Source organism: Marmota monax, unplaced genomic scaffold (genome assembly GCF_021218885.2).
Source record: "Marmota monax isolate L192 unplaced genomic scaffold, Marmota_monax_Labrador192_F-V1.1 WCK01_AAM20220418_F8-fsc00018, whole genome shotgun sequence".
Classification (NCBI taxonomy): domain Eukaryota; kingdom Metazoa; phylum Chordata; class Mammalia; order Rodentia; family Sciuridae; genus Marmota; species Marmota monax.
The window spans coordinates 17,300,103-17,315,137 of record NW_026692201.1 but is presented as its reverse complement, the minus strand read 5'-3'; the positions used below and the strand labels follow the sequence as shown (position 1 = coordinate 17,315,137).

General features: G+C 35.5%; 1 protein-coding gene across 2 annotated transcripts in view; it reads right to left on the bottom strand.

The window, feature by feature from the left end:
- The window catches only part of Adgrv1 (adhesion G protein-coupled receptor V1), a 569,696-nt gene that overhangs the window by 506,574 nt on the left and 48,087 nt on the right, over nucleotides 1–15,035 (bottom strand). For both annotated transcript variants that reach the window (XM_058574584.1, XM_046428479.2), the window contains exons 7-11: nucleotides 13,624–14,189; nucleotides 12,993–13,263; nucleotides 12,053–12,382; nucleotides 4,574–4,750; nucleotides 2,176–2,399 (exon numbers count right to left, since the gene is read on the bottom strand). In XM_058574584.1, coding sequence (XP_058430567.1) covers nucleotides 2,176–2,399; nucleotides 4,574–4,750; nucleotides 12,053–12,382; nucleotides 12,993–13,263; nucleotides 13,624–14,189 — 1,568 coding nt within the window. The remainder of the gene's footprint in view (nucleotides 1–2,175; nucleotides 2,400–4,573; nucleotides 4,751–12,052; nucleotides 12,383–12,992; nucleotides 13,264–13,623; nucleotides 14,190–15,035) is intronic.

The window sequence follows — 15,035 nt, the reverse complement described above, 5'->3', positions numbered from 1 at the left end:
GAAATCATGAATTTTATTCTCAAATTTATTTAAATATTTTTAAACAGTTAAATATAATTTGCTTATTCTTATCCACACACTAGTAACTAATTGAATCAAGACATTTTAACATATATTTTGATTAATTTTCTCTATTTGAAAAGAACCAACAATTTCTAATATTTTCTACCCTATGATTTTCACTTCCTTGTATTCTATTTTTACCCATAGAAGGGAGAAAAAGAAGCAAAAAAAAAAAAGTAAAACAACTTCAAAGTTATATTTAATGAATTTCAAATGTTTAAATAAATGACCAAACATTACTATTTTGAAAGAATATAAAGAATAGTCACTATGAATTTTCAGAGTTATAATTTAAATCATTCTTTAAATACTTAATTGAGAGCAGGAATTCTCAAACAAGCTATCAAAGTTTCCTAGATTGCTATGACTTTGGTTTGTAATCACTGTTCTTTTTTCATTAGTTTCTTCAACATTGTCCACAGATTTAACACATGCTTAAACCTAATTTATAGAAAAAGGGAGATACATGAACAAAGTCCTATATTTTCTCATATTTCACTGACTTTTTTCCATCATGAAATACCTTTTAAGAGTTAATCTAAATATATATATATATATATATATATATATATATATATATATATATATATTAAGCCTGTATCATTTAGACTCAGTATATATGTGTGTGTTCACTTAAACTCAGTGTGTATGTGTGTATTATGGTTTATATGTGACATGTCCCCCAAAACCTCACATGTGAAACAATGCAAGAAGGTTTGGAGGAGACATGATTGGGTTATAGCCTTAACATAATCAATGAATTAATCCCTGATGGGATTAACTGAGTAGTAACTAGAGGCAGGTAGGGTGTGGCTGGAGGAAGAAATTCATTGGGGGCATGGCTATGGGGTATATATTTTAAATATGGAGAGTGAACTCTCTCTCTGCTTGCTGATCATCATGTGAGCCACTTTCCTCCACTACACTCTTCTGACATGAGGTTCTGCTTCACCTTGAGCCCTGAGGAATGGAGCCTGCTGTCTCTGAATTGAGACCTCAGAAACTGTGAGCCTCCTATTAAACTTTTCCTCCTCTAAAGTTGTTCTGTTTGGATCTTTTAGTCATAGCAGTGAAAAAGCTGGCTAAAACAGTGTGTGTGTGTGTGTGTGTGTGTGTGTGTTTGGGTTTTGCTTTCTCGGTTTTTTTGTTGTTTTACTTTTTGTGGTTCTGAAAGCAAACAAAATGAACGGTGGCCATTTAACAGATTTGTTTTTCTTTCACAAAAAACTTTTAAAAATACTCATCAGGTATGTAAAATGTGTTTAGACAAAACATCTTCAAAGAAAAATCTACATGGTCTTGATAATAAAATAGAAAAAAATCAAAGGATTATGCGAAGTAGTTTTTTACTTCTTTATTCCTGAAGAATATCATATAAAATGTCTCAAATTTACCTATGAATTTTAGTGTTTCTAAATACGAATTGTACAATGTCCTCAAGTCACAGTAACTTTCTATAATCTGTATCTCATTGATATAAAGAGACTTATAGAAGATAAACTTAGTTTTGATCCTTACAAATCATTAACATCAATTAAACACTGTATCTTTTCAATTTTAGAAAAGATTTTCTAAATAACTGAAAGAAAAATTCTTAGATTTTGTAATATTTTCTTAATATAAAGTGCCCCCTGATAAATGCTAAGTAACTTATGATAATGACTGGAAAATTACCTCTTAAATTTGTGTAATTTTTAATTCTCTAGAAAATAAGTCTTAACTTTTAAATTCCATGTAAAAAAGAATGAAGATTAATGTTTTCTTTTACTCACTCAAAAAAGCTATACCCCTCTTCCCTGTTGGGAAGGAAGCCACCAGAGTTATCTGCTTAACCTAACATTTTAGAGATGTTGTAGTCTATTCTTTTCTTTTTTTAAATATAGCAATATATTGGCTTCACTTCAAATTTCATATACTACTTCCCAGACATTCTCTACATAATTCTTCCTCACAACAAATAGCAGAGTAAAAGTTCACTAAAATATATTATATCCATAGTCTAACCAGAAGCTATAAAAAAGTAACAGACTAAAGGCCAACATAATGCAATTCACTTGATTTTTTTTTTTTTAACTTCATGAAGAGAAAAAAATTACCTCAATGGATTATTACCTGTCTAGAGAAAGTGTTACAGTTTCATTCATTTCTGGTATGTCATCACACTTGACAGTAATGTTGATTGTTGTGTCACTTTGCCCAGATAAAAATACAACAGAACCATTAAAGGGACCTATATCATCCACGGTCACTGCTTCTGAATTAAAGCCAGAGGGCTTCAAACTCCAATAGATGGTGGCCTGGCCATCAGTTCCATCCCGATGCAAGGGAATGTATACCTTATTTAGGGAAAAAACAAAACAACAATTTCCGATACAATATATGCTCACAAATAAAATCAAGTCTGCAGATGCATGTATTATTAGGTGAATGTGTATTAAGTGACATTAAAAATAATTGAAGAAGTCTTCTCTTTAAACATGATAATAATTTGGGGGGATTTTCTTCAATTTTGCTAATCAAATTTATCTGGAAAATTGCCCCTGTCCAAAAATGTATCTGACCTGGTATTTATTTAAATGAAAAGACAAATATTTTAAAAGCTGAAGAATCATGACAAACATAGAACAGTCTTGCTGAAGAATAAATTTTCATCCGAGCTTTTATGAATATCAAAATATAAACTGAAAAATAAACTTTTGTGATTAAAACAAGGAAATTTACCTGGGCACAGTGGCACACACCTGTAATCCCAGTGGCTCCCAAAACTTAGGCAGGAGGATCATGAGTTCAAAGCCAGCCTCAGCAACTTAGCAAGGCCCTAAGCAACCCTGTCTCTAAATAAAATATAAAAAGGGCTGGGGATTGGCTCAGTGCTTAAGCATCCCTGCATTTAATTCCTGATACAAAAAAAAAAAAACTCTGGGAAATTATGTTGTGTAAAATGCATCTTAAAGTAATAGGGAACAAAATAAAATGTTTCTAACCAATACAATAAATACCATAAAAATATCACGACTCCTGGTTATTTGGGGCAAGGTGATTTCGTCATTTTAAATGAAGCTAATGAGTCCTCAATTTTGCAAGCTTTTGGTAAAGATGAAAGATCATTTAAGCAATCTAGAACACTAGTAGAAGCTAAATAATTGAATGCTATTATAATAATTCTGAAACAATTTCTATTTTGTTCAAATGCAATACATTTTAAACATATAAGATTCACTACAGATCATGATGAAGCCTTTTCAAAGAATTAATACTCCATGGTAACTATGCTATTCTTTTTACACTCCTAAGAGAGCTATTACAGTTTTTTCTTGCCTTTTAATATATCTCATCTTCGGAGGAAAAAAAAATACCTTCACCACTAACCATTCTACTATTTTGACTAGGAATGGTCAAAACCCAAAGCTAGTGAGCACAGCTAAGTTCTGAGGAAAGCAAAAAAGGTACCAGGGCTGGCTCCTGTATCACCTGAGGGAGTGAGTATTGCTGGGGTTGTATACAGGGCACAGCAAAAGGGAAACTGCTACTTCTGCTGTTTCCTAAGAGGGTAAGAATGCAGTTCCCAGAGCCCAAAACTGACTTCTCTCAGTGAAAAAATGTTGAAATGGGAAGTTTATAGCTTTATAAAATAAACAAACAAAAGCAATTCCACTCTTTAAGAATAAGCTAAATGCTTTTTACTTTTTAGAAGTAAACAGTATGTTTTTAAAATATGGAAAATCAAACCATCTTGAAAACTGAAGCTCTCTGCCCACTTAGAGCATCTAATGTATAAACAAAGGAAATGTTACCACATTTTGACATGAGATTTTGATAACAAAAACAACTTTCCTCATTCCTGATCTTAACCTTAACCCAATTAAAATCAAATTTAAGTGTGTGTGTGGGGGGGGGGGGGGCGTTTAGGATCTTAGACAGATAGTAGCTCTGGGAATGGCAGCACAGGACAGAGCTGCCCTGAGATTGCTGGAGGCTTGAAAAAATTCATCTAGGGATGGTGAAGAGGTGCTCTGTATGTGAATATGCTTTTGTGTGTGTGTGTGTGTGTGTGTGTGAGAGAGAAAATTTACATATACACATAGAATTAAAAATCCCTAAGTTTCAGATTTCACAACTTTGCCATCATCATCTCCAGTATCAAACATAGGACCCAAGGCTGCCACTTCAGCCTTTCCCAAGGCGAGCAAGTGGCATGCTCAGAGATGGAAAAGGGCAACTTGGCCATTAAAAAGCAGATTTACACTCAGCTATGATTACATCAAATATCATGGCTCTATCTGAAAGCAATCAAATCTAAATATACTAGTCTAACCAGGAGCAAATAATTCCAGTTGATGAAAAATCACACAATATCAGTTACTTATGTCAAGTTGTCTATCAAAGGAATGAAGATCTATTTCATTTTCAAGATCTATTAACTCAATATGCTAACAATAATTTTAAAAAAATATTCTGTAAATTACCTCAAACACATTAGACCCCCACCAATAAGAAAGAGCCCACTTACCACCTCAGCAGCAGAATCTTCTGGTTCATGCAAAATGATTGGAAAATTACTAATGAAGCCAATTTCTCCATTAGCAATGGCTGGAGTAACCAGTAAAGAAATATTTCTGATTTCCCCAAATCTGGGACTTACAGGTGGGATTGGGGGTTGTATGTTCATCAACATCACACTCTCCAACTAAAATAAACAAAAACAATAAGAGCATATAAGATAGAAACTTTCAAAATTAAGAAAGACCGTTAATAGTAGTGGGTAATAAAGTACAAAGGGGTGAAGATCACCAAACACCAGGGAACTTCATTCTCTTCCTTCTATCCCTTTTCAATCAATCTCCTGCACTGGCTGCTTGAGATTTTTCTATCCCCCTGTTATTAATACTTACAGGGTTCTTCCTAAACCCTTTATCTTATAATTTCATGCAATCTCATGAATAATCTTTGGACCTTTCCCTCAAACTCCAAATCATTATAACCACTTGCTGCTAGGTATCACAGTCATGCACACAACTTTCTAGAATGTCCAAATAGAAATCACTACCTCTGTTCCATGGTCCCTCACCACTACCATCACCAGCAACCCCATCTGCTTTTCCTCATCATCATCCATATCCAACTACCTTGACTTTTAAAGCCAAATGCCAGATAACTGTCCACATCTCCTGCCTCTGTTCCACTGACCCACACTTCCAGTCACCCACTTCCCTTCTCTGGAAAACCAAATCCAGTATCAGAATATGATTTGTAACTCCAACTGTAACTTGATGTGTGTGTGTCTTTATGTGTAAATAATATAATGCATGTATAAAATACAATGTCCCTGTAATTAATGAAGATGTCAGGAGAGTAACTTTTCTCCATGTTCTCCTCATCTAGAATGCCCTCCCTTCCTCATCTCACATATTTAAGAAGCACTCACTCTTAAAATTCATCTGAATTTTCCTCCCCTTCCTAGATTCTCCAGTCCTCTTCATGCTGCATCTTCCTGAAGTTCTACTGTTGCCCTCAGTAAGCTTAGAACTTAATTACAAACATGCTGCTTCTTTATTGTCATCATTTTCTGTGCTCCAGGCTTTTTACTTCCTAACACACCTGTAGAACTCTCTGAGGGTCTGTATGCTTCCCAGCATTTTCCTCAATACATGACATAGACCCAGAACCACAGTACTTGCACAGTAGATTTTTATTTAATTCATCCCTCCACCAAACTGAGCTCTGTTGGAATACTAATAGATAACAAACTTCAACACCTTACACATTATGTTTTTTTCAAAATACAACTTATGGATACACACAGTGTTCACTTGAGGGGCATAGGAATATAGAACCATTACAGACTACAAAAGCCATATGGATTTTAAGTTAAAATGCAATTTTAAGTTTAACAAAACATCATATATCTCCCACTCTGTAGAGTCCTTTGTCAGGCTTTGTAATGTTGAAATAATGCCACTAGATAACCACCAATAGAAATTTGTGATTTAAGTTGATTTCCACAAGTGGACAGGAGTGGTACTGATTTCCAACATACTTTCATACTTTTTGATCAATAATTTTAAAGGGCAAAGCAAATGTCTTTTTTAAAATCTCTCACATTTGCTTTTAAAATCATATATAGAGAAAGACATGAAAAATTCCATTTTTTTTTTTTTGGTAAGTATTCATTTGAGTAAAAGAAAATGAAGGTAGACTGACCAACTTTGTCAAGTGTTACTAGGCAGACTAATCCAAATAAAATGATTCTTGGAATGTTGCTTTTACTTTGCAAAATAAATAAATGCAAAGGTAAATATGTAGTTGAAACCTCACAACTGACATTCTTTCTGGAGAAATTGTGTGTGTGTGTGTGTATGTATATGTAGATATGTATATGTGTGTGTGTATATATATATATATATATATATATATATATATAAACACTTTGATGTTGGTGAACAAAGAAATAACAACATAAGTTTACTAAATGAACTGAACAAAAGGAAATGTTAAAATTCATCCATTCCTCCCATACTTCCCCTCCCTACCCCACCATGAGTCAGCCTCCTTATATCAGAGAAAACATTAGGCATTTGTTTTTTGGGGGATTGGCTAACTTCACTTAGCATTATCTTCTCCAATGCCATCCATTTACCTGAAAATGCCATGATTTTATTCTCTTTTATTGCTGAGTAAAATTGCATTGTGTATATATGCCACATTCTTGATAGGGCAGAGGGGTGGAGGGAAAAGAAAGGGGGCAGGGGATTGGCAAGGATGATGGAATGTGATAGACATTATTATTCAAAGTACATATACGAAGACACAAATTGATGTCAACATACTTTGTATACAACCAGAGATATGAAAAATTGTGCAGTTTAAGTACAATAAAAATTGTAATGAATTCCACTGTCATTTATTTTTAAAAAAATAAAAAAAAAGGAAATGCTAATTTTGAAATGGTACGTCAGCATGGCTTATTTCCTAGTCTATAAACCTTTTTTGTCTGGGTTCCCTAAGCATCTGCTAAATCAAAAATTGCTCTATTCATTCATAAAAGTTCTTTGCTTTCAGATGGTTTGGTACTAGGACAGCACAATAGTGTCCCCACTTCTGCCAAGAGTTGCATCTCAGACTAATGTGTTTGGCTGAGAGTAATTAGAGGAGGCTGAGTGCATGTCTCACTCTCCTTGCTTCAGTTCCCTCAGTTTTCCACCCAGTGTAATGCTTTCTACCCTGGAGTTGCTTGTGTGCGATGCAAACTACACAACCTTCTTACTCCAACTGGCTTTCCAGAGCCAACAACCGTGCTAATCTCAAGGAATTGTGTCAGTGACTAATGTTGCCTTTTTCCCCCTAAACAAGCGTTCCATTAACTGTCTGCACTGCAAGGCTTTGTTTTTTGACTGAATAGAGAGATACATAAAAAGAGAGTCTGGAATCAATGGTGCAAACAATTTTCTGATTCAAGATCATCAAAAATCAGATTTTACATCCTTCTTCAAGTTTTTTCTCAGTTTTCAAGTGTCCTCAAAAATAAATTCTGTCTGGGGAAAGGTCTGCAGCAATGACTTGGGGTTCAGTCACTAAGCATAGCAGATATAATTTCCTAAGCATCTGCACACTGTATAACACACACACTCCAAAAGCCATCTCATTCAAAAGGAGTGTATTCTAGTTGACAGAATGCAATCTCAACCCTCATTACTGACTCTTTTACATTGAACTTTCCAAAACTCAACAATGATTAACCCACTTAGTCATGAAGTGGAACTAGGCATTCTCTGGAGGGAGACATACCAGAGTCTAAATTCTTACTCTGCCATTTACTGCATCAAGATCTTAGGTAATAGAACTAAACTGCTCAGGTTAAACTTCTTCTTCTGTAAAAAGAAGGTAATTTATGTTAGTTCTGTGGGTTAAATGAAATAACACCAACACCCTCAAAATGTACATTTCCTTTTCATTCCTTTCTCTGTCCCAAATCTCAAGTACACTGTTGTCTGTGGTCTCCAGCAGTGTATTCAAGGCTTTAGAGTGTACATAAACCTCCTGGCAACCTTGCTAAGATGCAGATTTTAGTTCTGCAGGTCAGAGAATCTATCTTTCTAAAAAGCTCCTAGGTATTGATAAGACTGCTGATTCTCAGTTCACATCATGAGTGGCAACACCTGTAGTATAAATTCATGCCCTTTAGTATCCAATTATCAACTACCTGACTTGTCATCCTGAGATGGGCTTTTATTTTGTCCCAGCTCCAAACCTATCTGAGAATACTAGGGGACTGTTAACTGGTCCTGATTCCCACATGGTGCTCACATGTCAACTTTACCAGATATCTGTTTCCTATCTCCTTCCTTCAGTACTGTTTCACCCTAACAATGGAGACACGCATCTCTATTAATTCCCCAGTGGACAGTTAAGGGAATGGTTTGGACAACAAGAGCAGGAAAGTACAATGCAGATAATATGACTGGATCCTAAACAAGATTTTTGACTCTCTACCATGTGGATCTTCTCTTCTCTGGCTCTTAGCTTTGGTTTGCCTCAATGTTTCAAGAGCCAACTGCATTTCTCTCCATGAGGGTTCCTCAATCATCTCTACTCTGTCTTGGAAAGTGCTCCCAACTTTCTCTTGGGCTCAGCAAGAGGGGTAAGGAGTTTCCATGTCCCTTGATTTGAGGTCTATCTTTTTTCTTCTTCTTCCTCGGGATTGTGAAAATGAGAAATTCATTTCTAACCAAAGAATGTAAACTGGTCTTCCTGTCTAAATTAGGAAATTTCAGTACTCATTTTATTTTCCTAGAGGGAAAGCTGAGCTGTCAATAAGGATGGCTCTTCCTAAAAAAATAAAAATAAAAAAATAAATTTTGTCATATTTATATAGAATGCTGCAGTGAAATAACTAGGATAATGTTTGACCCTGAGAAGGTTCTTAATGAAGATTTGTTAATACAGGAATACTCTGCAGCTACTTTGAAATAACTATTAAATATTTTCCAAAGATTAAGTTTACTATCTAAAACTTGCTGGCATTAGCATAGATGTAGAAGTTTCTATCCAAACTGGTTGCAAGGCATTATGAGAAAGAAACTAGAATAGAAATAGAAATATTCTGTATTACTCCAGAACAACATTTCTACATCATCAATTACTTCATATGATTGCAACTCCTCTAGAATTACCAGGACACCCAGGGCTCCATGAAAACAAAAGCAACAGTGTGAAATATTGTGTCACTCCATTTGTTTAATAATTTGTTTTCCTATGAGTTGTAGCCTATGTGAGATCAGAGTCCAATAGAAAAGAGAACTGAACATTGAGATACCATGGACAAAAATCTTAGATGAACACTAATGAGAATTTTCTGAATACAGAGCAGAGGACAAATAAGAGCTCTGACATCACAAAGGAGACAATAACTGTTAAACTTTGAAACTACTCTCAAGATATACCCCAGAGACTCTCAAAAATGTTGGACAAGCTACCTTGAGTGTGAACTCATGAAATTAGTATGCATTCCAATTTAACAGAATCAACTTTAAAAACCAAACAAGTTATGGCATGTATTTTGTATAGTGCTAAACTTAAAGTTGTTTCTCTTAAATTTCTAAATACACATCTAAGTGTCCTGGTGGCAGATTATAGTTGTTTAAACTTCTTGCTCAACAAGATCTGGTTCTAGGCCTGGTCTGCTCCACTTCACAGACCCAAATTCCTGTCAGCTGACCACTCATATCACAAGAGCATCCCACAAGCCAAGGAAGAAAGGGACACAATTGTGAACAAAACTGTTTTAGTAAGCTTTACATCACTGTTACCAAAATAACTGACAAGAATAACTTAGAAGGAAAAGATTGCTCCTCTGGGTTCAGGGTTCCAGAGATCTCAGTCCATGGATAGTCAACTTCATTGCACTGGGCTGGAGGTAAGGCAGAATAGCAAGGCAGAAGGGCATGGTGGAGGAAAGCTATTCAGCACATGGCATCTAGGAAGCAGAAAGAAAGTGAGGAGCCAGAGGCAAGATGTAATCCCAAATGGTGACCTACTCCTTCCAGCCATACCCCAATTGCCAGCAGTTACCACTCAGGAGTCCATTCAAATTATTAATCCATCAAATAGATTATCCACTAATGAGGTTACAGTTCTCATAATCTAATCATTTCACCTCTGAACATTCCTATAATAAGTGTTTGGGGGACTCCCCATATCCATAACAAAAGCTGTGTGCTATTTACCCATCAATCCAAAAGAAATCTAAGGGTCCTCCAGAGAGTGGGTTCTCCCCATAGATGAAAGAATGCATAATACCAAAATTTTCCCACTTGGAGGAGACATAAAATAATCATAAAGATGAAGATTAAGATCTCCCACCACTAGTAAACATTAGGGTAGGCACATCACAAGTAAGCCTCCCCTACAGACTGACCAATCATACATCCCCACCCCAGTCCAACCAGGAAGCCTCTTGGCAAGAATTCTCATGAAATTCACAGAACACAAAACGCCTGAGTGGAGAATCAGCTACGAAGGACACAGTCTTCAGAATGAAAGAGGCTGCCCAACCTAGTGCTGAGCAAGGTGGAAGACACATCTGTGTAATTCAGGACACCTAGGGTAAGTCACAGTATGCCCTCAGAGACTACACGCAAGTTTACCTAAAAGGCAAATCGTTTTCTTCCCTTCACATCAATAACTCTGGAAATTAAAGACAATACCTTCCTAGTGCTGAAGAGGACATTATTTCATTCTAGAAATGTCTACTAAGCCAAACTATCAATGTAAAGAAATTTCACATTTTCAGTTGCTCAGCAACTGAGAAACTTTCCCTTGCCTATACCCTTTCTGATGTATTTGAGGAGAGATGTATTACCACGAAACTATAATACAATCCATGAAGAAAAAGGAAGAAAATCAAGAAAATTCAGGAGTTCAATAAAAAATTCCTGAGATGTATATGAAAGAAGCAAGAAGTTAGAATATCTAAACTCAAGGTTCAACATGGATGATAAAAAGTTGGAAGATCTCTAAAACATTAGATAGGCTCTCCCAACATCAAGTTGGCCCTTATATAGAAAGGGGATGATTAAAAACCCCAGAAGAGTCAATAATAAATTATAAAATAAAGTCTAAGCAAAACTTTGAAATAAATTTAAATGAAGCATGATTCAAAGAAATTAATGGAATATAATAAATTCATTTAACATATATTTTAGGTGACAAAATATATGATGACATAAGATTTTAATTTTATTGATCCATTCATATTACTTGATTCTGTATTAAATTTATTTACATAATCAAAATTTGATAAGCAGACTTTATTGCTAATTTTCAAAACCAACCAATATCAAATGCATGGAAAACATAACATCTGTGAGTGCAGCTCTGCTAAAACTTGAGGAAAAACAATGTTTTGGTTAATAGAAGGTCATAAATAAGAGAGCAAAGATGGAAGGATATATTTCAGTGCCCTTATTCCCTTTAATTAAGTAATGAAAAGTCCAGAGATTCTATTTACAAATAATAAATAAATCAGATGCATGTTATTTAAAAGCAACTTTTCTTATATTGCTTTTTTTTAATCTCTGGAATGCCTCTCCTATAATATTCATTGTGAAAACATATTTATTCCAAAACTCAACTCTTATGTTTCATTTTCCCATATCAACTCAAAAGTTAATTATTAATGTCTCTCTTCTACCCTCTGCTACAACAGCCTGTTAAATTATTCTATTATATCATCCAGTGCAGTCTAAAATTTGCGTTTCATATCTGGTATACATTTAACATTGCCTAACATTCATTTTTGTAGAGCCCTTGTCTTATTTAACCCTGTATACCTAAGGAACAGGCACCATTTCTCCTGGGTCTCCCTAAATACCTTTAAATAACAAGTAAAATCTAAACCATAAATTGAGAGCAAAATAACTGTTGACTGCACTCACAAAGGTAAGTACACTCACAGTTTAACCAAAATTGGTTGCTTTTATCATTAAAGTACCTGTACTATGAAGTGGGCCCCATTTTGAAGGAAGGCATCATTTCTTATTGGTAACTGTGTAGTAACTTGAGTTTTATGTTCTGGAAAAATGAGGCTGTTTTTCCTGGATGTATTTAAGATGCCGTCCTTCACTTGTAGGGGGTCTGCAACTCCGGCAGGAATGTAACGTGCAGAATAAAGCATCCTCACATCTCCTTTAGTTCCTCCAAATCTCGTAAAACTCAAGGATAAATGTCTTTCACCTGGACTGCTTTCAATCTTCTGATTTTCCATAGGAAAAAATGTTATTAAGCCATAAACATCATCACTATCCTGAATGTAAAACAAAAGCTGCAAATAAAGAAATAAAATATTAAAGTACAGAAAACTCACATCTGAGATGATCAAAATCTAAATAATCTAGGTTACTCTAATTTTTTTAATTTATATTTTGGTTGCATATGGACACAATATCTTTATTTTATTTATTTATTTATATGTGGTGGCTGAGGATCAAACCCAGTGCCTCACACATGTGAGGCAAGCGCTCAACCACTGAGCTACAACCCCAGGCCCTAGGCTACTCTAATTTTTAATATTTACTTATATACAATGTCTAAAATGACTCATTCTTATATGTCAGAGAGTAAAAGGTAAACCAAAAAATATTTGAAAATTTTCCTAAATTATAAATTTTAAAAAATTCTAGGGTTAGAGGAATAGTTGAGTGGTAGAACACTAGCCTAACATACCCAAGGCCCTCAGTTTTCCAGCACTGGAAAAAAAAAGTGAATTTTTCATGTGCAGAAGAGACAATGTTGATAAACAGGTAGGGAATCATATATCTGTAGTTCTTCCTGTCACACTGAACTAAATAGAAATTTGATTTGTCTGATCAAATTCCATGGCTCTTCTGCATCCCAGAAATACTGGCAAGAGTAAAGCATAAGAAGAGCTTTACCTCTGCTGGTTCGCTCACTTCAGCACCTCCTTGTACTGTATGAGGCAGAATTTTAAGTAGAAAAGCTTCAGCCTCTTCTGGGAGATCATCATTAACAATGGTAAAAGGAATTGAGGCCAACATCTGCCCTTGTGAAAAATGGAGAACCCCAGAACTTGGTCTGATATCTGCTGTCACCGGTGAGGGATCACTGCTGTTGCGTGTCAACACCCAGTTCACAGAAACATTCTCGTGGGTCCCGCCATTCCTAACCACTGTAATTTCTTCAAATCTAGAATTTTAAAAAGGAATATATTGTCACATCATACAATTTCCCTTAGATAGGTTCTCCCAACATCAAGTTGGCCCTTATATATTGTAGTGGTAAAAGCAGAGTCCGTCACAAACAATAATTAACCCTGTATACCTAAGGAATGAAGGAGTAGATATGTGGAGGTATCCTGGGAGATGACCATAATATGAGTTCATTTGCATAGTTAAATCATATTCAAAATACAAAGGAAACAGGGAAGCCATGCAGAGAAAACGACTCATACCCAACAATTCAATGTTGTATCCAACACCTCAAAAAATTAAATCTTATAAAAATATATTAATATAATTGTAGCAATAAATTTAAAGTAAATCATACCTTGACACTGTGTCTTCATCAATTATAACTGGCCTTTCAAACAAGATGCTGTTGAATGAGAGGACTCCATAAGGTTTGTCATTTGGCTTAATGGTAACCTGAACAATAGAAGGGCCTACTAGCACAGCATCTCCCTGTAAGGTGTCCTTTAGCAACATAATATGAAAAGATTCAGCAATCTCTGGTATGGTGTCATCAACTATTTGGAATTTCAAGTGGAATTCATGAATTAAAGGTGGGAAAACAATAGTTGTGTTTGGCTGAAGATCAATGAAGTCTAAATTTTGCTGCGCATGTGCTGTTGAATTCCCAGTTTTAATTGTATATCTGATTGAAACTTCATATTCATCAGATCCAATCAGATTTCCATTGTTATCCTTTCCACAAACCACTGGAATTATGAGTACGTGGTCTTCCTCAGGCACCAAGTAAACACTCTGAATGAATCTCACGGGAGCATCATTTTTCTTGATGATAATCTCAACTGAATTCCTAGATGTGTTAATCTCAGCTCCTCCTTCTAAACTTGTCAGGTAAATAAAAAATATTTCATCATTTTCTGGTACCTGGAAAAGGAACATTAATAGTAGCAAAACATCAATAGTCAAAACATCAGCAAAGAAACCAAAGTATAAAAAGTCACTGTTTCAATACAATCAATCAGAAATTTTTAAAAAGTCTGTAACTGAAGGGAGCAAATAGTCTCCATTTATTAAACTATTTTCCAAAGGTAAATAGCCTGTTTCATATAGCAATGTAAAAGTTAGTAAGGCAATTGGTAAAGAGTTCATACTTAAGTATGATTGGCTGCTATTATGGGTTAGACCTGTAAAATCTTGGGCCCCGGTGCAGCAGGGTTCAGAGATGAGGCTTTTGGAAAGTGACTGTGAAGGCTCTGACCTCATCAATGGATTAATCCCTTGGAGTCACAGCTCAATGGGCTATCTGGAGTGGAAGAAACTGTAGAAGGTAGAACCTATGTAAAGGGAGTCAGGCCTCAGGGGGCATGTGTTGGGGAATGTATCTTGTCCCCAGTCCTTCCCCGCCCCACCCCTGACTTCTCTCTCTGCTCTCTGGCTGCCACAAGGTAAGCAGCTTTGTTCCTACCATACCCTTTCCACCATGATGCTCTGCCTCACCACAGGTGTGAGCAATGGAGCCAGTCAACAGTGACTGAAACCTCTGAAACCATGACCCAAAAGAAATCTTTTCTCTTTTGAGATTTTTCTCTTAGGTATTTTGTCATAGCAATGAAAAAGCTAACACAAACACAATACACAAACTTTACAAAAGACATATTCTTATATTGTATTCCTAAATAATTTCAAATACTGAACACAAATTAACACTTGGCATAGGCTCTCTTATCACTCTTATTACACAGACAAGAGTCCTTCTCTCCTCTGAATGTT